Source organism: Polypterus senegalus, chromosome 5 (genome assembly GCF_016835505.1).
Source record: "Polypterus senegalus isolate Bchr_013 chromosome 5, ASM1683550v1, whole genome shotgun sequence".
NCBI lineage: Eukaryota > Metazoa > Chordata > Cladistia > Polypteriformes > Polypteridae > Polypterus > Polypterus senegalus.
In genome coordinates, this window is record NC_053158.1 from 205,543,771 (window position 1) to 205,570,366 (window position 26,596).

The following is a 26,596-nucleotide window of genomic DNA, read 5'->3' on the forward strand; positions in this document are numbered from 1 at the left end:
AATCTCTCCTGCAAGCAAACTATGAGACTTGGCACGATGAGAGAAGTCGCAAAATCAACCGGAATGTTCCAGCAAATTATAGAAAAAAAACCCAATTGATATCCGTTAAGTAGTTCTCTTGTGAAAAGCAGACAGACAGACAGACAGACAGACGTTGGATTTTATAGATTGTGGCGCCGACCCGGACACAGACAGGCGGACATGTTGTTCTTCACCACCACACATTTATTATCTACAATACTATTTACAAATATGGTCACTCAGACCCAGTCCACTAGTGCACAAACCCCAACACACAGTCCTGGCCACAGATGCCTCTCTTCGGGCCGCCTCCACTCTCCTCTCGTGCCTTGTCCTTCTTCCACCCGACTCCAGCCCTGAATGAAGGGAGACGGCCCCTTTTATATTCTCCCGGATGAGCTCCAGGTGATTTCCGACACTCCTTCATCGGCCACGCCCCAGCGTGGCGGAAGTGCCGCCTGTTCTCCCGGCAGCTCTCCGGGCGCCCTTTTAATTCTTCCCCCCAGCACTTCCTGGTGTGGCGGAGGTGCTGAGGGCATTGGGGCGCCTCCTGGCGGTGACCACGGGCCCCTACAGGGTGGGGCTTCCATGCCCTCAACCCATGGCCCCCAAAGCAACCAGGGTGGGCGTAGACCCACATCCGGTCACCCTCACAGCGTCCCGACCGGGTCGTTGCCCCTGGCATCCCTGACAAGATATATCTAGATATATTTCTCTCTATTGTAAAAAAAATCTTGGAGGAGACAAGACGTGATTTTCTTGGAGAGACACTTGTACGTCCCACGAGAAAGACATTTAACCAGGTCTGGGGCTGGAAATAAAGGACAAAGAGTAGATGACAAAGCAGAATGTCATGAAGAATTCAAAAACGTTGCCGCGATACACAGGCAGAGCAGGTTAGAGATAATGAAAGTACTAAAATTCAAAAGTCTCAAGCACTGATAGTAAAGATCGCATTAGCGCTAACAAATGGAAATTATTACTCGGTGAAATAACGGAACAGGGAAAGGAGATCGAAAATATTGTTCGGATTTAAACATTAAGTCAGAGACTTGTAGATCGTCTAATCCGTGTTGCCAGCGAGAATTAAAAGATTCCAAAAATGTTGGCGTGGTATGAAGTCCCGTGAGACGGAGACTTTTTAATATGAGAATCTTTCAAGTCACGCCCAACTTACAACTATTTACAAACAAGACCCCGGTCTTCTAACCTCTCAGTCGTGTGAATGCTTTTGTCAGACACACTTCCTGCACTCTCAGCTCTTAGAAATTTTATCAGGATAATAACTGTATACGTTCTAGAAGACACGTCAACGACTAAGCAAAGAAGAAAGAGCAGGGCCAAACGTTCGAAAAAGTCGTTTAATTTATCAGAGAGAAAGAAACGATATTTGCTCACAGGCAGTTATATGTCGCATTGTCACGATGTAAGTCCATACACGGAATCAAAATTCAATGCAATCTTAAAGAAATGTTAATTCCAAATATTGTTTTAACTAAAGCTTTAAAGTAAAAGTGAAAATAATGCATAACAATTCACATGAAAATAACAATCTCTGTAAACTGTTAATCAAACACAGGGATGGGTGAGCAAAACGAACAGGGGGCGGAGCCACCTAGTGTGTGTGTGTGTGTGTGTGTGTGTGTGTGTGTGTGTGTGGGGCCAGAAAACATTTATGAGGAAGTAGCAGGAGAAGAGACAACATCAAAACAGAAAAACTGTAGCTACGGTCAAAACCAGAAATGGGAGGGAAAAGCAACAAAACTAGAAACGCTAACCCAAAATCCAAACCCGAGTACACAGCCAGCGTCTAATCCCAAAATCTCTCAACATAAAAAACACATAATGCGCAAATAAATTCAGTTTAGGATGAACTAGAGCCGGACCTTTATATAGTCGCTAAAACGGTGACATCACACCATCCCAGAGCATTGTGGGATGAGCTACTATGGTAACGAGTGTCGCAAAACCCTCAAAATGGTGGTGCCCCATGGGAAAAACAAAATGGTGTTGAAATTAACGTTAAAAAAATTATAGACTTGTAAATAAGATCTCCAAATGAAAAACAGATTCTCTGGATCAGAAAAGATGTGCCGTATAATACAATTCTAGAGCCCAGGAAAGCCCACCCCCAAAATAAAATTAAGCATTTTTAATCAGAAGTAAACATCAGCATTCCTCTCGCTCTTCTGTTCTAAGACCCTGCTATGGAGGCACCAGTGACTTTTATCAATGTCAAAAATATGAGCGGAGCAAAATAAAATGTAAAGTACCTTCTTTGCTTCAGGAAAGTAAAGGTGCTGATCAATGTGAGGTGCTGTGCAAAGAACTGAGGGATTGTGTGTCCCACTGGTATGGTGGTCCTTGTAACACTTTCAGAGCAGAAGCTTGATGGCATTTTCTTCTCCCTTTTTTTGTTTTTTTATATTCTAGCCTTGGAAAGAAAAATTTCTGTGAGGCAAAGCAGAGAAGAGCTGATCAAGAGGGGCGTCCTGAGAGAGATCTTTGAAAAAGGTGAGTGAGGGTCAGGGCTTTGGTATGTGGGGGTCCAACACGCAGCAAGTGGCACCTTTAAAAATATGCACTGAAGTCTATCTATCTATCTATCTATCTATCTATCTATCTATCTATCTATCTATCTATCTATCTATCTATCTATCTATCTATCTATCTATCTATCTATCTATCTATTATATAGTGCCTTTCACTCTATCTATCTATCTATCTATCTATCTATCTATCTATCTATCTATCTATCTATCTATCTTTCATCTATCTATCTATTATATAGTATCTATCTATCTATCTATCTATCTATCTATCTATCTATCTATCTATCTATCTATCTATCTATCTAATCTAATCTAATCTGTATTTTGGTTTTCACACTCACTGCTATTTTGTTGTTCCTGTTGATATGGATGTGTCTCCTGAGGGTCGTGACATCACAATCCACTTTCTATGTGTCCCTCATTCTGTATTTCAGACTTTTGTCTGTAGTCTGTCTGTCATATAATGTCTTTGTATTTCTATTTTATAAATTGCACCTTTAATTGATATTGTTATGTATCTTGCCTTTGTTAATTAGCAACGTTAATAACTTAATTTACATAAAGAAATGTTGTGTGCTTAGCCTTGTGGGAAAAAGGAAGTGTTGTACACACACATCCGAAATTGAGTAAAGAGCACGTTGAATTACCTGTGCCTCTGTAGTTATTATTTGTTGGAGTTGGAAGGAACACAACAAAAAGTGGCGACGAGGAAGTCTGAATTCACACGGTGCATGGAAATAATTGTAAAGAAGCAACGAATAATACTCCATTAAGAAACGGTGACGATAAATCAAAAAAAAAGAGACGCTGTTGGTTGCCGCAAAGGAAGCGTGGCAGGAGCAGAGAAGAAACCGTGAGTACGGATAATTGTAAAAGAAGTTTCTTCGAAAGTTAAATCGCCTTATTGTGATGTAAGAGTGACTGTGATTCGATTACAAGTTCGAGATGGCTGGCGTTATCGGAGTAATTGGACCTTTCGATGAGAACGTGGAGCAGTGGAATTCGTATACGGAGCGCTTTGAGTGCTTTGTTAAAGCAAACGATATTACCGATGTAAAATTAGTTCCTACTTTTTTGAGTGTCATGGGCGCAAAAACGTTTAACTTACTGCGTTGTCTTGTGCAACCAGATAAGCCTGGAGAAAAATCATATCCTCAGATTGTTAGAATTTTGAGTGCTCATTTTTCACCAAAGCCATTAGTAATTGCTGAACGGTTTAGATTCCACAAGAGAAATCAAGAGGAAGGGGAATCAGTAACAATGTTTGTGGCAGCACTAAGGAAGTTATCTGAACATTGTGAATTCAATGAAGTACTCAATGACACAATCCGTGATAGGCTGGTATGTGGACTGAGAAGTGAAGCCATACAAAAACGGCTTCTGACAGAAAGTGCCCTAACCCTTGCAAAGGCAATTGAAATAAGTGTGTCCATGGAAATGGCAGCTAAAGAGGCTCAGCAGTTAAGCATAACTGGGCAAATTCATAAAGTAAATATAAAGAGCAAGGACGCTGGTAGAGGGCCGTGCTATCGTTGTGGAAGACAAGGTCATTTAGCTTCAGAGTGCAGGTTTAAAGACCTAGACTGCAGGAGTTGTGGAAAAAAGGTCACATCGAGAGAGCATGTAAATCCAAGAAAGCTACGGAGAGATATTATAGACATGAAAGTAAAAAGGCAGCATTTAGTCAAAAGAAAAAAGTTCATTTGCTGCAACCGCAAGAATCAGAAATGACATTAGGAAGTGACACATCTGAAGATGAAGTGTTTTTAAATATTTTGAGTCTTGAAGGTGGCTCACAGGGATACCAGGTATTTCCATTGTTGGAAGGACAAAAAGTATGCATGGAAGTGGACACAGGGGCGGCTGTTTCTCTCGTGTCGGATAAAACGTACTACACGTTCCTGAGGCACCTTCCACTAAAGGAAACTAATATAGTGTTAAAAACATATACAGGTGAACCTGTGAATGTGAGAGGCCTGATAAAGGTGACTGTTCAATTGAATGGGCAGAAAGCCACTTTACCACTTTATGTAGTGGGAGGAGATTACCCATCATTATTAGGAAGATCATGGTTAAAAAAAATCACATTGGATTGGCCAAATGTTTGTATGCTGCTCAGAGGAGAAACAAAGTTGGATGCAGTACTTGACAGACATGCTGAGTTGTTTTCTGGTGAACTAGGGAGCATGAAGGACATCACTGTCAGACTTGCCACTAAACCTAACAGTCAACCAAAATTTCTGAAGGCCCGACCAATTCCCTATGCTATTCGACCAAGGGTTGAAGCTGAACTGGATTCCTTAGTTACGTCTGGTGTTCTGGAACCTGTGGGTGTAAGCGAATGGGCTACTCCTATTGTACCTGTGATTAAAAAAGATGGATCAGTACGTATATGCGGGGACTTTAAGGTGACCATAAATCCTGTGTTGTCTGTAGAACAGTATCCACTTCCGCATATAGATGATCTGTTTGCTGGCCTTGCTGGAGGACAGAAATTCAGCAAAATAGACCTGTCCCAGGCATATCTCCAAATGCATGTTGAACTAAAGTCGAGAGAATTGCTAACTATTGTGACCCCTAAGGGCCTCTTCCGTTACTGCCGCCTACCCTTTGGAATCACCTCAGCTCCAGCTCTATTCCAAAGAGCAATGGACCAAATCTTAAGTGGGCTTCCTGGGGTCCAGTGTTATTTGGATGACATCCTTGTGACGGGAAGAAATGAAGAAGAGCACCTTCAGCACCTGGATGCCACTCTTCAACGCCTAAAAGAATATGGCCTAAGGGTTCGCAAGCATAAATGTGAATTTTTCAAATCCTCTATAGAATATTTGGGACATGTAATAGATGCTTGTGGACTGCACAAAGCACCCTCAAAAGTTAAAGCAATTGTTGATGCACCTGCTCCTCAGGATGTAAGCCAATTACGTTCATTTCTGGGACTTCTCAACTATTATGGAAAATTTATTCCAAATTTGGCAACTCTTTTGAGGCCATTGCATCAGTTGTTATGTCAAAACAAAGCTTGGAAGTGGACAGAAGAATGTAGAAAAACTTTTGCCAAAGCAAAGGACGCTCTCATAAAATCTGATGTTCTCACACATTTTGACCCCACACTGCCACTGCAGCTTGCCTGTGATGCTTCTCCATATGGAGTTGGTGCAGTGATTTCACACATTATGCCCTCCGGTGTGGAGAAACCAATTGCTTTTGCTTCACGTACATTGAATAAAGCTGAAGGTAATTATGCACAAATTGAGAGGGAGGCACTGGGAATAATTTTTGGAATTCGCAAATTTCATCAGTACCTATTTGGGAGAAAGTTTACCCTTCTTACAGACCATCGACCCCTTACTACCATCTTCGGACCTCATACTGGTATACCATCTCTAGCAGCTAGTCGAATGCAAAGATGGGCATTACTTTTATCAGCCCATACATATGATATCAAATACCGCAAGTCTGAGTTGCATTCCAACGCAGATGGACTCTCACGTTTACCCTTGCCAGTTACCTGTTCAGAAAGCCCAGAGATGGATATATTTTATTTTAAGCAGGTAAATGAGACACCTGTGACCTCAAATCAAGTAAAACGATTCACTCGAAATGATCCAGTACTGTCTAAAGTAATGGACATGGTTCTTACTGGTAAAAGTCCTAGTACTTTACCAGAACTAAAACCCTACCTTTTTAGGAAAAGTGAACTGTCTGTGCAGGCAGGTTGCCTTCTTTGGGGTCGCCGTGTCATCATTCCACCACCACTGCAGAAACTTTTAATCCAGCAGCTACATGCAAGTCATGTTGGTATTGTCCGCATGAAGGAGATTGCAAGAAGTTATTTTTGGTGGCCAGGAATAGATGAACATATTGAGGAGAGGGCCAAGGCATGTTCTTCTTGTCAGAAGATTAGAATGCCCCACAGCTGGCACACAGCTGGCACCACTTCACCCATGGGACTGGCCTGAAAGGGCTTGGCAGCGCATCCATGTGGATTTTGCAGGTCCCTTTGAGGAAAAGATGTTCCTGGTGGTTGTAGATGCCTATAGTAAGTGGCCAGAGGTTGCTGTTATGCACTCAACAACTGCTGTTAAAACAATGGAAAAGTTGGAGGAATTATTCTGTCGTTATGGCTTCCCAGAGCAACTTGTGAGTGATAACGGTCCTCAGTTTGTGTCACAGGAATTTGCCACTTTCCTACAAGTCAACGGAATTCGCACATTCACTCTGCACCACACCATCCTTCCACAAATGGTTTAGCAGAAAGGTTCGTTCAGACAATGAAGCATTCACTGAAGGCATCGCAAAATGAAGGCTCTCTTCATACACGTTTGAACCAGTTCTTACTGTCTTATCGGAATTCTGAGCACAGCACAACTAAAGTTTCACCTGCCATCCTAATGATGAAAAGACAACTTCATACAATTTTGATTTGCTAAAGCCACCAGAAACAAAACAAGTGGTACATCATCATCAACAAAAGCAAATTGAACATCGAGACAAGAAAGCAAAAGACAGAGTCTTTCGTCCGGATGACACTGTATTGGCTCGAGGTTTTAATCACAAATCCAAATGGGTTCCTGCCACCGTAATCAGTCAGAGTGGACCTGTTTCTTACACTGTCCGCACTGCTGATGGTACTGTTTGGCGAAGACATGTGGATCAATTGTTGCAGGCATCCCAGCACCCACTGAGCCACCAGATGTAGATTGTCCTGAATTGAATTATGATGTTAGTGAAAATCAGTGTCCTATTACTGAGGATGAAGTGCCACCTATGGAAGTATCAGAAACCCCATCACCTCCTGTGAATGAGGAAGAGTCAGCTAGAAAATCTACAAAATCTCCCTCAACTATTTCAATTTCAACAGATGCTCACACTGAACGTCGTTATCCTGCTCGACATAGACAACCTCCTAACCGTCTAAATTTATAAGACTCACTTTTAAGAATGGGACAGTAAATTACTCTTTCTTTAAAAAAAAAAAAAAAAAGGAGTCAACTCGGATTTATTGGATTTATTGTTCTCGTGCTAAACAAAATGTGCACTTTTCTTTTAAGGGGGGAGGAGTATGTTATGTATCTTGCCTTTGTTAATTAGCAATGTTAATAACTTAATTTACATAAAGAAATGTTGTGTGCTTAGCCTTGTGGGAAAAAGGAAGTGTTGTACACACACATCCGAAATTGAGTAAAGAGCACGTTGAATTACCTGTGCCTCTGTAGTTATTATTTGTTGGAGTTGGAAGGAACACAACAGATATCATCTGCATTATGTGCATTTTATGTTATCTATTCATCATATAGTGCCTTTCCTATCTGTCTTTCATTTAACTGTATGTAATGCCCTTCACATTTCTGTATTATTGCACCTTTTCTGTCAGTCTATCTAGTTATTATATAGTGTATTTAATATCATTTATCTATTTACATAGTACATTTTATTTTTATTTCTGTTTTACAGTGCCTTCTGTTATCTATTACATTGGAGGTTTTCTATAATCTCTTCTATAGTTCCTTTAACATCTCTCTATTATATAGTGCCTTTCACCTCGATCTGTCTTTTTGATGCATTGTCCTTTATAACTGTTCATGTATTTTAGCTCCTTTCCTATCTATTATCATACTGATTGTTTCAGTTTCCTCTCTCCCTGTCTCTCTAGTTACTGTACTTTAATGTTATCTCTTTATCAGTATGGACCACCAAGATGGAGATCACATTTTTTTTTCAAACTCTTTCATCTCAGGACCCTCCATTTTCCTTCCCATACAATTTGTACAGCTGTTGACCAGAACTGTAATGTCTCTGGCTGGGCCCTCTGCTCTCCTTTACAGGAAATTGCTCTAGTCCCCGCCTCTGGGGGCGTGGTTTAACACTTTTGACAAGATTTGGGATTGCCCGGGGTGGGGGGAACTCCCCTACATTGTTTTGAAGTGACTTGAACTTCACAGGGGATCCCCCCCATTAATTCAAACCAATTAGAATTTCACAAGATGGAAACGGTGAGTAGTGCGCCGTAGTGATGGGGAGGCAAGCGAATGTGTGATGCACCAGCGGCACTTCCGTGTGCGCTTTACCACTGAAGCGTCTAGACGCTGACACTTTACATTTCATTTTGCCCCATCCATAGTTTTGACATTGGTAAAAGTCCATGGTGCCTCCATAGCAGGGTCTTAGAACATAAAAGCAACATTCGCGCTCGTTCGGCGCTTCCCATTACAGGAAAATTTTTCCGGAACTATGTAGAAACTAAGAAACTTTTCGAACCTTCCCACCACAGAAACTCAGACCATTTGTACTACCTGGTACTTGCTCTATTAAGCTCCTCCTCCAGGGTGTGTACTTTTCATTCAATAAGGAACTGTCGTGGGTGGGTGGGGCTTGGAGGATGAATTGTGCTGATAGGCTGACCACAAGCACTGCTTGGACATATTTGGAGAGCTTTCAGTGAAGATGGAGCTCTGTACTTTGCACCTCATCACTCTTCATGGCGCACCGTGCCACGCGTCACATCAAAACAGTAATCATGAAGGTGCACTCGTGTTGTATGTCACACTGCATTATTCTTCTTTACACGTCACGTATTGTATTTAACAGTTAAGAATTACTGTTCTCTGATGGGGAATGCAGGGACCACAAGAGGCTGAGGCCCATCATCATCATCATACAGTAAGTCATTGCCTCCTGTGGTAGGACAACTCATTATGTGTGAGAGGGATGGACTGGCATCCCATCCTAGGCTCACATTTGGTCTCTTTGACCTGGCAATGGAATGAATGAGTTTAGGGAGAAATGGACGGATAGGCGTTTTGACGGTGATGTGATGGGAATGCAACACACAAAAGTGGCCGGAGACCACAAGAGGCTGAGGGCCAACATCATATAGGAAGTCATTGCCTCCTGTGGTGGGACAACCTGTTAGGATGGACTGGCATCCCATCTACAACTGGCAATGGGTCTCTGTGACCTGGCAACGGGATCAGTGAGTTTACGGATAAATGGGTGGATAGGCATTGTAACTGTGATGTGATGGGAATGCAACACACTAAAGTGGTTGGGAACCACAAGAGGCCGAGGGTCAACATCATACAGGAAGTCATTGCCTCCTGTGGTAGGACAACTTGTTATGTGTGAGTGGAATGGACTGGCATCCCGTCAGTATTATCGTAGTATTTCCCTCTACTTTCCTTTTACCTGTTTTCTTCAAGGGTAAGTGTACTCGTCAAGTTCATTACTGGGTTGGTCTACTGTTGCACTTTAAGATTAACACACACACACACACACAGACCCTAATAACGACAGTGCCCCATGAATGACACACAAACACACAGCTGGTTAACCTCTGGAACTATAAACCACACAAGTGCTTTAGGAATAACACAACCTGTCACTCTCTTAGCACTTCAAGAGACTTACTTATCAGCATGAACAACAGACTATGTTTTAATGATATCTCAGACCTAAATACTGTATTACTGTTGGTCTACAAAAATACATTTATCTAATTGGCTCAGTATCCTTGACTGTCGGCCATTTTTCAGCCACGAATGCCTTACTTGACGTCCTGTTCACTACTATTGGGTGGAATTCTCACCCTCAGCCTTAATAAACTTCGCAGCACGCAGCGTATGGCAAATCTCCAGCTGCACCAGGTGCTCAAAATAATCTACCTTATTACTTCAGTCACTTTAGACATGAAGACAAAGCATAGAAAGTGAAAAGCAGTAGGGTATTTATTACAGGAATAATAATACTACCAGTGGACCAAAGAATAATAGAAAATAAGACTGATAGAAAAGTGGATATGTATAGTCTTTAGAAAAAGCTTACGAAAAAGTTAAAGATGACAAGGATGAATGTCGCAGGCGGCTTGTGATGTCGCACTCGTAGTTGTTCATGAGATGCTTTTCTGACGACCAGATGGAAACGGCTTCACGTTGACGTCACACTGTTCTCCTCTGACGTCTTCGTCCCTTCTTCTTCCTCCCTCCTTCCTTCCTATATTGCTCCTTAGATAAGGAATATTTATTCTAAAATTCTACCGGGTGCTTTTGCAAGATGTGATTGTTAGATATTCTGATTGGCTGGCTGTCAATATAATGAATGAATTCACTGTCCTTTTTCCAAAACAATAGCATTTTATCTTCTCTGAGAAGTCGCTATGTTTTCCTTTCCCAGGCTGTAAAAAAATTAGATGTCCATCCTTTCTCAGGTTGTGAAGTCATTGAGCCACCAGCATGTCTTCCTTTCTTTGTTTGAACAGCTGTTTTAAAAGTGAGATATAACTGGTCTGGACGCTAAAGGCGCTGTTGCCCCGTTAAACCCGCCAGACAGATGTCCAGGACACACGTGTAAAAGCACCAAGAAGAATTCTTTAATAATTTTTAAATAAAGTGCACAAAGCACCGCACACTCCACAATTCTCCAATCAATAATACAATAATCAATAATCTGTGAACATTGCCCTGGACACAGACAGGCTGACACACTCAAGTCTCCCAACACACGTTTATTTTTCATCTCTTTTTTACAAAAGTCCATGCTCACCAGCCCCAATACCCCTCAGTCCAGGCCAACACAATGCCTTCTCTCTCTTTGTTTCTTCAGGCCGCCTCCTGCCTTCTCCAGACCTTGTCCTATCTTCCACCTGACTCTTGTCCCTTCTGCAGGGAGGCGGCCCCTTTAAATAAGCACCTGGATGTGCTCCAGGTGTGCTCCTGGCAATCTCCTACCGTCACGCCCCAGTATGGCAGAAGTGCCGGCTGTCTCCCCGGAAGCACTCCGGGTGTTCCCGTTTTCTCTCCCCCCCCCAGCACTTCCTGGTGTGGTGGAAGTGCTAAGCTCTAGGGTCTTCCTGGTATTGGGGTCCCCCTGGCGGTAACTCTGGGTCCCTACAGGGTCAAGTTTCCCAGCTCTTTACCCGAGGCCTCCAGGGTGGTCGCCCCCTTGAGGTCTGGAGGAGGCACAAGCCCTCCTCCTGTCTTCTCAGGCGTCCCGGCTGGGTACCACCTCCATCCGGGTATGACAAATCACAATCCTCCACTCCTCCCAGCAGATCTGTCACTCTACCACCCAACTCTGGCTCTCCTTACTGAGTCTCAACCAGTCCTTTAAATAGTCCTTGACCCGTAAGTGTTCCTCCTCCGGGTCAAACGCCACATCCTCCTTCCTCAAGTAGCCCAGAAGTACTGCAGGCTCCCGTCCTCGTGCTTCCGAAGTACTTCCAGGTCATAATGACAGTAGGAGTCCCCAGGTTCCTTGTGAGCTCCCCCTGGCGGCACCCAACAGGGCTGAAGAAATTGACTCCATGTCCCATGATGCCCTGAGGGAATCTGGCTTTTTTCGTCCAGGGGGGCTGCCATCTATCGTCCCAGGGGATGCAGTGCCCTGAAAAGGCTGCTCTTCCTCCTTCTTTCTGTTGAGGGATGTCCTGGCCAGACTGAAACGCCGGCCGTGCATCACACTGGGAAGAAAACACGCTTTGATTTGTCCTGAATTTGTCTGTTGTCTTGTCTTGAACAAAATATAATAGAAATATAAACCAAAATGTACAGATTTTGTACTCCACAACACCGTTCATGACTAGCATTAGGGTCTCTGTGACCTGGCAATGGAATGAATGAATTTATGGAGAAATGGACGGGTAGGCGTTTTGACGGTGATGTTGATGGGAATGAAACACACAAAAGTGTGTGTGTCATCATCATACAGGAAGTCATTGCTTCCTGTGGTGGGACAACCTGTTAGGACGGACTGGCAACGGGATATATGGGCAGGTAGGCATTGTGACTGTGATGTGATGGGAATGCAACACATGAAAGTGGCTGGGGACTACTACAAGAAGCTGAGGGCCATCCTTATCATCATCATCATACAGGAAGTCACTGCCTCCAGTGGTGGGACAACCTGTTATGTGTCAGTGGGATGAACTTGCGTCCTGTCTACGACTAGCATTGGGTCTCTATGACCTGGCAAGAGGATTAGTGAATTTAGGGAGAAGTGGATGGATAGGCATTGTAACTGTGATGTGATGGCAACATCTGAATGAAATTTCATCCCAACGATTCCAAAAAGTCCACACGTCCTGGGAAGCCCGAGTGCACATTGTCACATCCAATCAGAGATTAAACGCCTCTGCTTGTTCTCGTCACCCATCCCCACAAAGATCAGAGAGAGACAGGCGGTCCTCGGGGAGCCGTCGCAGAAGAGGCCTTTTCAAAGTGACGGCGAGGCTGGCAACAATTTTTGGTGAGCTCTTTTGATCTCTACACGATCAAACGCAAAGGGGAAAATAAAAAAAATAAAAAGTGTGTAAATGTGCCCAGTGCCAGCAGGCAGAAGATAATTCACTTCTATACAGTAGAATCTGCTTTGATGAGACCAAAAAAAAAAAGTCTCCCTGCTATTATTGTGAAGGGTAATAAGCCGTGAAATTGTAATAAGAGTAGCGCGGCAAAAATTAGAAGCATTTCCCGTGTTGGAGCTTGGTAGCAGTGCGTTCTTCATCTAACAAAGTGAGTGGAGATCTGCTGTCGAGTATCCCTGATAGATTTGGATGTCTGCCACACCCTATGGAATTTCTGTGAAGTTATGCAGGCAGGAATATCGATAGGAGGGAATCCTCCTTGGCCATGTTGGAGTGAAGCAGGACTGCGTGTCAGCTGCACCTCAGTCTTCTGTTAGAATGTTGGTTCATAGATTTCAGCTCAGACTTCACCACCAAAGCTCACTGGGGAGCTGAGTCTGTGAGGCCTCAACACTCCTCTATGGAAAAGGATCCTGGAGGCCCCCAGACAGTCCTAATTGGAAATATCATCTCCAGCATCATCAGGCCTGGTGCCCCCCAGGGCTGCATACTCAGCCCTCTTCTGTTCACTGTGCTGATTTACAGATCTATGGCTGCATGCATCTCTGACACCATCATTACATTTGCTGATGACACAATGGTGGGTGGTCTCATCAGCAATGGAGATACAACGATGGGTGGACTGGTGTTTGTGTGTCTCTTGACATGGACACAATGAAAGAGATGACTGGTGACGTCAGGAAGGCCCACTCTGTCCACATTCCACTGCACATTGAGGGCACTAAAGTGCAATTAGTCAAGCGCACTAAGACCACCACAATGGCTAAGACGACACCGCAGCATCTCCACTTCCTTCGGCAACTGAGGACCACAAGCCCACCTCCCTCCATTCTCACCTCGTTCTGCAAGGGCTCATCGTGAGCGTTCTGACCTGCTGCATCCCTGTCTAATTTGCCATCTGCTGCGTCTGTCACCACAAGGTTCTACGACAGATGGTACCCGCGGCAGAAAAGATTGTTGGGACATCCCGTCTTCCATTAACCTCCTTAGTGTTATGTTTATACGCCGAGAAACGAGAAGAAATGTCATTAATGTCTAATAGAAACATGTAAATACCAAACAGGTAGAAAAGGTCTGTCGCGTGTCCATGGATGAAGATTTGGTACACGTCCTTTTTGTGACATGTCACCAACGCACAGCCCAATGTCACAATCGGAAACAGGGAGGCTAAGTCGTCTGTGAGGCTACAACACTCACCTATGGAAATGGATCCTGAAATTAATGACAAAGAGACCCCTAATTGGACACGTCATCATTAAGCTGAGGACTGGTGCCCCCCAGAGCCGCATACTCAGCCCTCTTCTGTTCACTATGCTGATTCACAGATCTATGGCTGCATGCAGCTCTAACACCATCATTGCATTTGCTGATGACACAATGGTGGGTGGTCTTATCAGCAATGGAGATACAACGATGGGTGGACTGGTGTTTGTGTGTCTCTTGACATGGACACAATGAAAGAGATGACTGGTGACGTCAGGAAGGCCCACTCTGTCCACACCCCACTGCACATCGAGGGCTCTACAGTGCAATTGGTCAAGAGATCTAAGTCCTTTGGTGTGCAGCTGGCAGCTGGCCTTTTTACCACCATAGCTAAGAAGGCACCTCAGCGTCTCCACTTCCTTCAGTGACTGAGGACCACAAGCCCACCTCCCTCCATTCTCACCTCGTTCTGCAAGGGCTCATCGTGAGCGTTCTGACCTGCTGCATCCCCGTCTAGTTTGCCAACGGCTGCGTCTGTCACCACAAAGTTCTACAACGGATGGCACCCACAATAGAAAAGATCATTGGAACCTCCCGTCCTCCATTAACCTCCTTAGTGTTATGTTTGAACTCAGAAAAACAAGAAGAAAAATGTCGTTCATGTCTAATAGAAACACGTAAATACCAAACCGTCAGAAAAGGTCTGTCGAGTGTCCACTGATGCAAATTTATTACATGTCTTTTTTGTGATGTGTCACCTACGCACAGCCTGACGTCACAATTGGAAACAGGAAGGCTGAGTCTGTGAGGCTACAACACTCACCTATGGAAATGGATCCTGGACTTAATGCCCAAGAGACCCCTAGACAGTCCTAATCAGACATGGCAAATCCAGCATCATCAGGCTGAGGACTGGTGCCCCCCAGGGCCGCATACTCAGCCCTCTTCTGTTCAGTCTGCTGACTCACAGCTCTATGGCTGCATGCAACTCTAACACAATTGTTAGTGAAGACACAATGGTGGTGGGTCTCATTGGCACTGGAGATACGATGAGTGATAGACTGGTGCACTGCTTGGGTGTGGGGGGGATAGTACAAGCATGTGCACTTCTCTTGGTGTTTTCTTTGTTGCTTAAACATGAGAGGATAAAATGTCAGTGCTTGATCTGGGCAATTGACGTGACCTTCATGTTATTGTAGGCTACCACAGCACAAGGCTTAGTGACTTCCACATTTCCCCTGACATGGACATCCACAGCTGCCACATTATGAACTGTCCTTTAGGGGGCTAACGTCTCGCCTGCCCCTGCAGTCCATTGCCATTATTTTGCCCTTTTTGTTACACAGCTACTGTCCCACCATGATGAAGCTTCACCCTTCCGAATTCACCAGGCAAATCACAAATGTACAGCGGCGTATGCTGCATCCATTTGAATTTACGGGTCAATGTCTGATGACCGATTCACATCATCATCACTGTCACTCAATTCAAGGAATGGCTCGGTTTCCGTTCATTCTTAATTGTTTTTTCGTTTGTCATTGTGTTCTCAGTTGAAACCTCCACCCCACTCATTAATATGGATGAGTTACCATAGAGTGGCAAAACACATAGAAATGTTCACACATTTTTGATGTTATTTCATCCACTAGATGGCAGCAGACTACAGTCCAGCGTGTTATTTGGGCTTAACTGGAATTGCGTAGAATTTCGAACCTCATTCACGCTCAGGGTTGATGCCAAGGGGGTGCTGGCTCCTCCATATCTCACCATTCTTTGGTCTCTCCAGATGTCCCTTTAAGAAGCCTTGTCACTTGTCTTGTATTTTTTTTTGAGTCACCAAATGTAAAACCAAGGGGGACAGGGCCTTTGCAGCTGCTGCCCCTCGCCTGTGGAACTCTTTACCTTATCACGTAAAGGAGTCGTCTACAATTGAACTGTTGAACAAGATTAAGAACTCACTTCTTTTCACTTGCATTCAGTGACCTTCAGTAATACTGATGGATTCCTCCTTGTGATTATATAATATTATTTCTATTTATTTTTTATCTATCTCATTTTATGTTCATATATTTTATTACTATTTATGTTTTATTGTTTATTGTTCTTGTTTTTTTCTTCTATTCTATTATTGTAAAGCACTTTGGCCGCAGCATTACTATGTTGTTTTAAATGTGCTATATAAATAAATTGACACTGACATTGACACCAAGTTTGTTGTAATACACCTTCATTAAGACTGTTATTTTTTCAACTGTTCAACTGTATCTATCTATCTATCTATCTATCTATCATGCTATCTATCTATCTATCTATCTATCTATCTTTTGGATCTATCCTGTATGTATAGGGACATGTAGGTCACAGGCCTTTCATATCTATCTATCTATCTATCTATCTATCTATCTATCTATCTATCTATCTATCTATCTATCTATCTATCTATCTATCTGCCTTTCTATCTATCTATCTATCTATCTATCTATTATCTAGTATATCTATCTATCTATCTATCTATCTATCTATCTATCTATCTATCTATAGTGCCTTTCATATCCTATCTATCTATTATATAGTACTATTTGCATCTGTATTTAATATAGCGCCTTTCATATCTATCTATGAAGGAAGATTTCATCAAGTGAATGCTGGCAACACGTGGCAGCCATGATGCGTGTGCGTACGATTTCCGAGTGTGAAGTATAGACCGGCCCTTATGACACACACCAGCGCGTTTGTTAAAGGACCCACAGGTGTGGTTTGGCCCCCTTCTCCCCTTAAATGCTCGATACCCAGGACACATATATCACAAACAAGTGGCAGAAACAGGCACAGTGCATACGATATGTAGCAACCGTTACAGTGCAGCAAACAGATGGCTATAAACTAAAGTGGCGCCTTATTAATATATTTGTGTTACCGGATTGCGCGCGGCTCACTCTTTTCGGATTCGCTGTGCCACTGCAGTGGGGCACCGTAGCGTCCGCCACATTTGCTCCTTGCCTTTCTACCAGTCTGTCCTGCTGCTGTGTTGATCGCCGACTCCCTGTGACCTTAAACTTGGGGGCAGAGTAAATTCTCTCTCAGCACGTGCAGGGTTAAATGCATACCCCTGATTTGATTACACGCCACACGCGTCTTTAACTTCCTTAGCAGCTGTCACCTGACAAGTGAAGCACCCGTGTACGAGATGCCACCACCCTAGTGGACAACGGCTCTGGAGAAAAAAAATCAATACGTAAGATAATGCAGTAATCTTTTTTTAATATTCTTTTTTTGTTTTTGGAGTGGTGGGTATAACCTTTTATAGTATTGTTGTAATTCATATATTTTTAATTTTTATTTCCAGTAACGCTAGTACTTTTCCTTCATTACAATAATTATCTCATCAAGTCACTCGTTTGCATTAAAGAGTAACCTGACTTCTGTCACACATGTGCGCCGGAGGAGCCCCTTCACGGCTCATCAGAGGTATGTCATACCACCCTAAGTCTAGAGAGGGCGCTGTTGCTAACCTCATCATCTCCTTTTCCCCTCCACAGCTCAGAGAAGACGCCCTGTGAGAGTAGCTGACTTCCCCCCCCCCACCCTTCGGGTCGGACCACTATAAAATCCAAAGCCACAAAGGGGGGTCTTTTATTGGACGCAGTTAACCGCAGGACAGAACTCCCTTTATAGTCATAGACGTGCACCAAAGATGGCTAACTTTTGGTTATTATGGAATTGTGGATTTGTGGAAGTGAAACGGGACAACCCAGCTGGCGTCCGAACTTTTTGTATTTTTGGCCTGTGTCATTCATCCATTCGACGTAACTTGTAACACTTGTTACCCCCCAGCACCGTCAGGGTCAGAGGTGGCCCGGATGCTAAATATTTTTTAGCTGTCTTAGCCAGGACTGGCTGTTTATCCTCCTGTAGTTTCCAACACTGCAATGGGGTCAAGTCAACCTCCATTTCTTGATCAAAAACTGATTTTGAAATAAGCAGCTCATCAACGGAGCTGGAAGACAATTTGTGCTTTCGCATTTTCCCTTCAGGATTGTCTTCCTGGCGTATGAGGATCATTATCAAGGAACAACATAGGAATCGATCAAGTGAAGCTCACCTCGATAACGTGCTACTGCTGTTAATAGACTTGGCTTCATTAACAAAGTGCGAAGTGCAGCCAAAGTAATCAAAGTAAATGAATGCATTTAGGTATTGCATTATAAAATGTAATCGCCAAACTTTGTAGTGCGTTGATCGCACGCATTAATTAATCAGCACCCCTTTTAAAAACCTGAACCTCACTTTTAAGCCTGTGCAGGTTAGAAGCCTGCCATTTGAATTTGGGGCTAGGATGCCTTGTGTGAGGCCCAGAAAGTCTATAGAGGGCATGGTTGGCCCTTTTTTTTTGCTCCCCTTTTTGCTATTTTTGGGTGGGAGGTTCACACCATGAAGGAACTGCGGTCTTTCAGTGTTTAGTGTTGTTTGTGTCGTGAAAAACAAAATGGCTGGTAAAAATGGGGCGGAGATTTGCTGTGGTGTATTGTGCTCTCCGTATACATCATTTAATAAGTGATGAATGGGTGAACTGCTGGTCCTCTCGAGATGACTACCCAACACCTGTCACCATCAGGATGTAATTACGGGGGCAGTAAAGGTGAATTCATAGCAAAATGACAGAAGGGAGTCACGCGCTGTGGCAAACGTTTTAAAATTTCTTAGAAATGTTAATGTGACTCAGCTGTGCTTTTCTGAATAACGAATGAGAGAGACGGGAACATGAATGACCAGATTATTAAATAAGGAGATGAAGTAGAGGGGAACATAAGTCAGCAATTGTGAGACCCCCAATGAGCTAGGTTAAAAAGAGGGGGCACTAACTTTTTCACAACCCTGTTATTGGTGCCTGCTAAAGAAGCGGAGAGTTAAAAGGCACTTTGTTTTCTTCAGGACACCAAGAGGAGCACCACGGGGCCTCTATGGTGACATCTCTCAAGACCGCGTCTCCTTTCCGGGTGAGCACGTGGCCCCCCGGGGCTCAGCGTCTTGACGTTCACCATGGCCATCTTTATTGAAAAGGTCGCAAGCAAAGGGGCCTCCACCCCAAAATCCCAAAGTGTACCTGTGAACCACTGAGATGCAGCCTTGGATTGTCACTTGCTCACCTGGCTCATGGCTTCTCTTCTTTTTCTGTTACATCAGATGGAGACATCCCGCTAACAAAAGAAGACAGGAAGCTAGAGAACGGGCAGTCGCCAGTGTCCAGTCCCGATATGTTAGACTGTGAAACAGGAGACGCCGCCTATGAGGTGCTTCCCAACACAGAGCTAATGGATGGGACAGGTAAGTCTGCCCGGGTGCAGCAGGCGTCCAAGGTGTGACTGGGGGGTCAAGCGCTAATAAGCCTTCCAAAGTTGAGATTTGCTGGCCATTTGCTCTCGTCTGTGCCAGCTACTAGGATTTTAATTGGGATTAAGGAGAAGAAGAGGAGGCAAGCACAGTATGAACCATTGCTGTAACTGGGCCTGCTCAACAATGGCACCGCGCTGTTTAGTGAGGGAGATTCAGGGATACGAGGTCTGAGCCCAATGAGAGAAAAAGCAGCAGCCAATAGAAATTAAAATAAAATAAAATACCCTGAATTGAGAAATGGGCTAGCGGGGCGGACCACCAGCCACCCGGCCCCGTTGACATCCGCTTCTCCGTGCTGCAGCCAGGTGACCCGTTCAACCAGCAATACAGAGGACCACATTAACAAAAATAAAAAAAAAAAAAGAGACGACTTCCGCACTTTTAAAAGAAAGACAGCTGCAGAGTCTGGGGAGGCAGTCATGCCGTTTGCCACCAGGAAAATAAGAGCCACTGCTGGAAAAAACAAAACACATCCGAGAGAACGTTAGGACAATCGGGATGAGACCTGGCCATTCAGAACTCATCAACCCTAAAAACCATCATAGAGTTCAGTAAAGTCCTACTGGCCACCTCTGGCTGTCCGGGTTAACTCCACGCTCCCTGTTATATCCGGGAGCCTCTTGAACCCGAACCGTTGATTAGTCATGAACTGGAAATGAGGCACGCAAAGGAGGACACACACACACATAGAGCAAGGGGTGGCTGCAAAAAGGGTCGAGTACTGTACTTTTATTAAAATCCAACAAATCCAAGCCTTGTCTAATTAAAGTGCAGCGTAGCAAAGTTCTTCTTCTAAGCAAGAAATAAATAATCTGTGGTATCTGTGGAGGTTTAAACAGTCCAAATAAATCATCCGTTGTGGCCTGCAGAGGGCGCTCTTGCCACCCAAACCCGACACGGGCAGACCTGCAGGGCATCAGTCCAACACACACGCTTTTATTTATTTGATTTTTTCCCCCCATGGGAAACGCCTCCCCCCGCGTTTCCCACCTACACAGCACAGTTCCAAAGTACAAACACTCAGCACAAAACTCCTTTCTTTCTTTCCTTCTTCCTTTTTCTTTCTCTTCCACTTTCCTTTTGCTTTCTTCGCCTCCACTCCTCCACCAACAAGCTTTGTCCATCTCAACCCGACTCTGGCTCCTGGAATGTTGGCCACTGGGTCCTTTTATAGGACACCCAGAAGTACTCCAGATGTCCAGTGGTCTTTTTCCGGCAGCACTTCCTGGTGTGGAGGAAGTGCGGCACCAAAAGGCTCGGCCATTCCTGCAATGCCCTCTGGCGCCGCCCAACTTCAAGCTCAGGCACCGTTGCAACCCAGTGTGGCTGCCCTCTAGTGTTCCAGGGGGAGGTAATGCCTCTCTCTCTCCTCCGGTCCTTCCACTATATAGGTGCCCTGGCCGTACGCCACACCATAAAATGAGGTTAACATTCCAGTGACAGCCCTTTTCCTCTAAAAGCTCGAATCTCAGTGCTTCCCTGTAAAACTTGGGGTCTTCTCCACCTTGCAGTAGTACAAGACGCCCGCCAACAGGAACAGACAACCTTTAATTCCTGGTCTAGGCTCCCATTGCCAGGCCTGCCACATTCATGGGGTGCCACGTTGAGCCGCACACCCGTCTCCCGTCTCCAGCCCCCTCAGGTGTCCTTGGGAGACACCACATAATGGGCCGCTCCTACTTGCCAGCGTAGGTCAATAGGAATGCTGAGGCTCAACCAGGACTACCAGTCTCCATCCCTCTTTAACACGCGCTCTCCTTCTGTCTCTCGCTCCTTCTTTCTTCTTTAACCTCCATTCCTTCCTTTGCCTTTTCCTTCTGATCTCCCACCCTTTTTGCCTTCTATGCAGGCTCTCTGATTGGTGCAGATGAGACCCTCTGCCCACTCCGAGATGGGGATGTGACACCTGACTGATCCGAGCGGACAATCAGCCGAAAACCGCAGTCAACCCTGGAGTGGCGGTGCCAACTGCCCTCGTTCTGAGCCTGCACACTCTTGGGGCGAGATTATTAGTTTAAAACCCGCACTACGGCAAGGACTACTTATCACCACCATGGCGGGTCTCGTATTACATGTATCTGTGGTTCTCTGTTTGAAGAAATAAATTGGGCAAAATTTGCCCTTAACAAGACCCTGTCTTTTTCTTATGACTGGGGGCCCACCTTATGAACTCCCTTCGTAAATTTTAAACACTTCAGTCCCGTCTCCTCTTAGGCTTCGTTTTCATTTTAAAAATGCAGACCTCGGTTTCCATTCTCACCTTTCGTCCACACCACCCCTACTGAAGAGCCGTACACTTCTGAAAACGCCGGCTCAGTGCGGCAGTATGGAGAGGTGAAATGAAAGAGTTTTAAAAACGCAGACCCTAACTGAGCTGTGATTGGTTCGTGATTGTTATGTGACTCTTCCCTGATTGGATCCTGCTCATTTCACTTCCTCATTCACTTTGCTCACCTTCTACTCATGCGTTACTCTCAGTGACAATTCCACCTTATTGTCAGTCCAGAAAAAGAAAATCTGTTTTTCTGGCACTCCATTGATCCTCATTAATCACAGGTGTGGCTCTGGTAGTTCAGCAATGCCCAGTACTCCACTGGGACTGCGACTGGGACCGCTGGACAAATTCTCAGCTGCACAGGCTGTGAAGACTCGTACATTCCATACCAATCGGTGACCCAGCTGTCCCATCATGTGTAAGAGTGGGCAGACCTCGCTGAACGCTGATTAGGAGCTACGAGACCAGACAGAGACAGGTGGACATCATCTGGAGAGCGGCTAGAGTGGGGCTGTGGGTGACGACGAGGACACAATGAGGTCCTCGTGCTGCCAGGGGGCACATCTCATCCTGATCTGTACAGAGGACTTTTTTTTTCTTTCTTTCTTGAAATTCTGATGCCGTTGTCATGTTCAATTTTTTAAAATGAGTTTCTGCCAGTTAATGGGCCATTCAGCATCAGTGAAGTGATGTTATGTAAAGCTCTTAAGGACAATTTAAAGACAAGAGCAATTAGGAGGCTGTGCGCCTTTAGGCCTCCGAGTGGAAAAACCTCCACACGAACTCCTCGCAGCGACACGTCTGGTATGGTAACAGACGGCTAACTGGAGAGCTTGGCATACATCTGGCTATACAGCTGTTATATAGCGCCTTTGTATATCAATTCATTAATTTAACACAGCAGCCATCTCTATGCAATTCACAGTACCTTACGCTGAACTACTCTCGTATAATTCATTGAGCACCTTTCATACGTAACAGCATCTTTAACATCTCTCACTGTCTAGTGATTATATAGCGCCTTTCATATCTATCTATCTATCTATCTATCTATCTATCTATCTATCTATCTATCTATCTATCTATCTATCTATCTATAATATAGTGCCTTTCATATCTATCTATCTATCTATCTATCTATCTATCTATCTATCTATCTATCTATCTATCTATCTTGTGTCTTTCTCGTATGTATATACCTGTTATATAGCACCTTTAATCTTCACACTTTAAGGATCAGTAGACTACATTAATCACTATATAGTGCCTTTCACTATCTATCTGTATAATTATTTATGCATATGCTGTCTTTCTATTGTATTTATGTTATAAGGTGCTCTTCTATCTCTCTGTCTGGTTATATAGTGCCTTTCTCATCTGTTTATCATATGCTGCCTTTAATATATAGTACAATATCTTATATTTGTATACATGATACGTTTCTCATACATATAGATATCTGTATAGTAACCGTGTGATGGACTGCTAACCTACTTTGTCCCCAGTGTGATAGGCTACAGGACAGGCTGCAGTTGCCCTTTGGGTTAAGAAAATGTTTGGATGAATGGATGGACATTAAGTAGTACATTTCATTTCTGTACAGCACTCTTCATACCTATCTATTGCACATTGCCCTCCATATTTATTTAGTTATATAATTAGTTCCATCCCTGATTTTCAAACATTCGTTTCAATGGGTCCTTCAGTCTCTTTTTATATCGAGCAGGTAATTAAATGCGGTAAAGTTGAAGCTGTAAAATTGAGAAATATCCAAAAGGGCATAGTAACTTTGAGCTGCTTGAATGAATAATTAAACAAAGATCGCCAGCAGCCATTTAGAAAGGGAAACACAAATTCCACGTCTTCTTATCAAAAACTGCGCTAGCCGAGTGTGCAGGAAAATAAGCGGAGTGAAGCCTGGGGTATTGAGATGGCAAGTGAATGTTAATGCGGGTCAATAATTAGAAATCCATAGCAGCTAAAAAGAAGGCTGACTAAATCAAGAATTTAAAAGTAGAAATGGTGATCAGCATAAATGCAGTCTTAGTAGTTAGTAATACACGACCCACAGTTGTAAATGTTTATTATAATCACCAAATTGAAAAGGTCATTTGTTTAATTTGAATTTTTATTGTAACCTGAAAAGTCAGCAGCATGTGCAGTGAAATTAGCTGACTTATAAACGAGACCTGTTATGAGGTTCAGGGTCACCGGGACTGGAGCCTGTCCTGGCAGCATCAGGCACAAAGCAGGAATGATGAAGTGGGCTCAGGGATTGGTGTCTGAACTTGTTAAAAAACACATGAATTGGTAAAGAGGAAAAACTGTGGGCTCTGATAATCACTTTCACATCTCCAATCAACAGAAAGAGAAAAATACATAGATAGAAAAGGCACTATATAATAGTTAGATAGATTTTATTGATCATCCAAAGATAATGAAGATTAAAATTGATGATGGGACGACTAGCCTTTCCATTTAATGTAACATCAAATGAGCAGAGACTGGGAGTCATGGCACCTCTGGGATGGTGATTGTTGGTGGTCTCAGGTTGCTCCTCAGTTGTCCAGCACTTCCTTGATTGTTTCAGTTTTTAGGTGGACTTGTGTTTAATCTGACTTGTAGTCTTCCAGCACATGCATGATAAATTGAAATTCAAAGCCTTTTCAAAATGTGCCAAATTAAATGAATTCTTTATCTATCTATCTATCTATCTATCTATCTATCTATCTATCTATCTATCTATCTATCTATCTATCTATCTATCTATCTATCTATCTATCTATCTATCATATAGTGCCTTTCACTCTATCTATCTATCTATCTATCTATCTATCTATCTATCTATCTATCTATCTATCTATCTATCTATCATATAGTGCCTTTCACTCTATCTATCTATCTATCTATCTATCTATCTATCTATCTATCTATCTATCTATCTATCTATCATATAGTGCCTTATGTATCTGCCTGTCATATAGTATCTTTGACTTTTATCAGTCTCTTATATAGCGCCTTTCATATACATGAATCATTTAGTGCCTTTGATGTCTGTCTGTTTTATGTAACTTTTCTTATTTATTATTATACAGTGCCTTTTTTAAATCTATTCATTTTATATTGCCTTTCACATCTATCTATTATAATGCCTTTAATATCTATCATGTAGTGTCTTTACCATTTATCTATTATACAGTGCCTTTTACTCCTATCTACAGTCATGTGAAAAGGTTTGTGAGCCCCTCTCAGCCTGCATAATAATCGACTCTCCTTTCACCAGTAAAGATATCAGTGGCTTGTCTTTCATTTCCTAGGAGTACTGCGGTGTTTTCTGAACAAAGATTTTTAGTGACGCAGAATTTAGTCGTATGAAATGAAATCAAATGTGAAAAACTGGCTGTGCACAAATGTGTGTGCCCTTGTCACTGTGCTGATTTGAATGCCTGTCACTGCTCAATGCTGATCACTTGGCTGGATGAGCTCGTCAAGACTTGAACTTCATAGACAGGAGTGTCCAGTCATGAGTGGTCAAAGGTATTTAAGGTGGTCAATCACAAGTTGTGCTTCCTTCGCTTTGACTCTCCTCTGAAGAGTGACAGACAGCATGGGATCCTCAAAGCAACTCTTCAAAGATCTGAAAACAACGATTGTTGAGTCTCCTGGTTTAGGGGAAGGCTACAAAAAGCCATCTCAGAGGTTTAAACTGTCAGTTTCAACTGTAAGGAAAGGAATCAGGAAATGGAAGGCCACAGGCACAGTTACTGTTAAACCAACTCGGGTCTGGCAGGCCAAGTAAAATACAGGAGCGGCATATGAAGAGTCAGAATTGTGAGAATGGATACAGACAACCCATAGACAACCTCCAAAGACCTGCAAGAACATCTCGCTGCAGATGGTGTATCTGGACATCGTTCTACAATTCAGCACATCTGTATGGCAGGGTGAGGAGAGAGAAGCCCTTTCTGCACTCACGTCACAAACAGAGTCGCTTGTTGTATCAAATGCTCATTTAGACAATCCAGATTCATTAAGAACAAAGAGCTTTGGACTGATGAGACAACAATGGAGTTATTTGGTCAGAACAAAAAGCTCTTTTCATGGCAGAAGAACAACAAGACAAACACCTGCTACCTCCTGTCAAATGTGGTGGAGGTCCCATCATGCTGTGGGGCTGTGTGGCCAGTTCAGGGACTGGGGCCCTTGTTAAAGTCGAGGGTCGGAAGAATTCAACCCAATATCAACAAATTCTTCAGCATAATGTTCAAGCATCAGTCACAAAGTTGAAGTTACTTAAGCAGGGGTTGGATATTCCAACAAGACAATGAGCCAAAACACAAAGGCATTCATGCAGAGGGAGAAGAACAATGTCCTAGAATGGCCGTCACAGTCCCCTGACTTGAATATCATCGACAATCTATGGGACAATTTGAAGCAGACTGTCCATCAGATTTAACTGAACTGGAGAGATTTGGTATAAAGAAGGTCAGAAATACGTCCATCAGAGTCCAGACACTCGTCACAGGCTACAGGAGGACAGCGTCGAGAGGCTCAAAGGAGCAAAAGGAGGCTCAGCTGAGTATTGATGTCATATCTGTGTTGGGATGCCTGTCTAATTTTGTTATCATGCATATTGCATATTTTCTGTTAATCCAATGAACTTGATGTCACTGCTGAAATCCTACTGTGTCCATAAGGCATGTCAGATATTAAAAAGCTCAGCCAATGAGAAACAAAAATCCAAAGAATTAAGAGGGGTTCCCAAACTTTTTTCATATGACTGTATTTATT

General features: G+C 43.5%; 1 protein-coding gene across 7 annotated transcripts in view; it reads left to right on the plus strand.

Moving 5' to 3' along the window:
• Window positions 1-26,596, plus strand: part of LOC120529827 (phosphatase and actin regulator 1-like) — a 269,957-nt gene that overhangs the window by 174,903 nt on the left and 68,458 nt on the right. For 5 of the 7 annotated variants that reach the window (XM_039754013.1, XM_039754010.1, XM_039754016.1 and 2 more), the window contains 2 exons: window positions 2,455-2,535; window positions 19,321-19,461. In XM_039754013.1, the coding sequence (XP_039609947.1) occupies window positions 2,455-2,535; window positions 19,321-19,461 (222 nt within the window). The remainder of the gene's footprint in view (window positions 1-2,454; window positions 2,536-19,320; window positions 19,462-26,596) is intronic. The other 2 variants (XM_039754014.1, XM_039754011.1) reach the window with 1 other exon arrangement.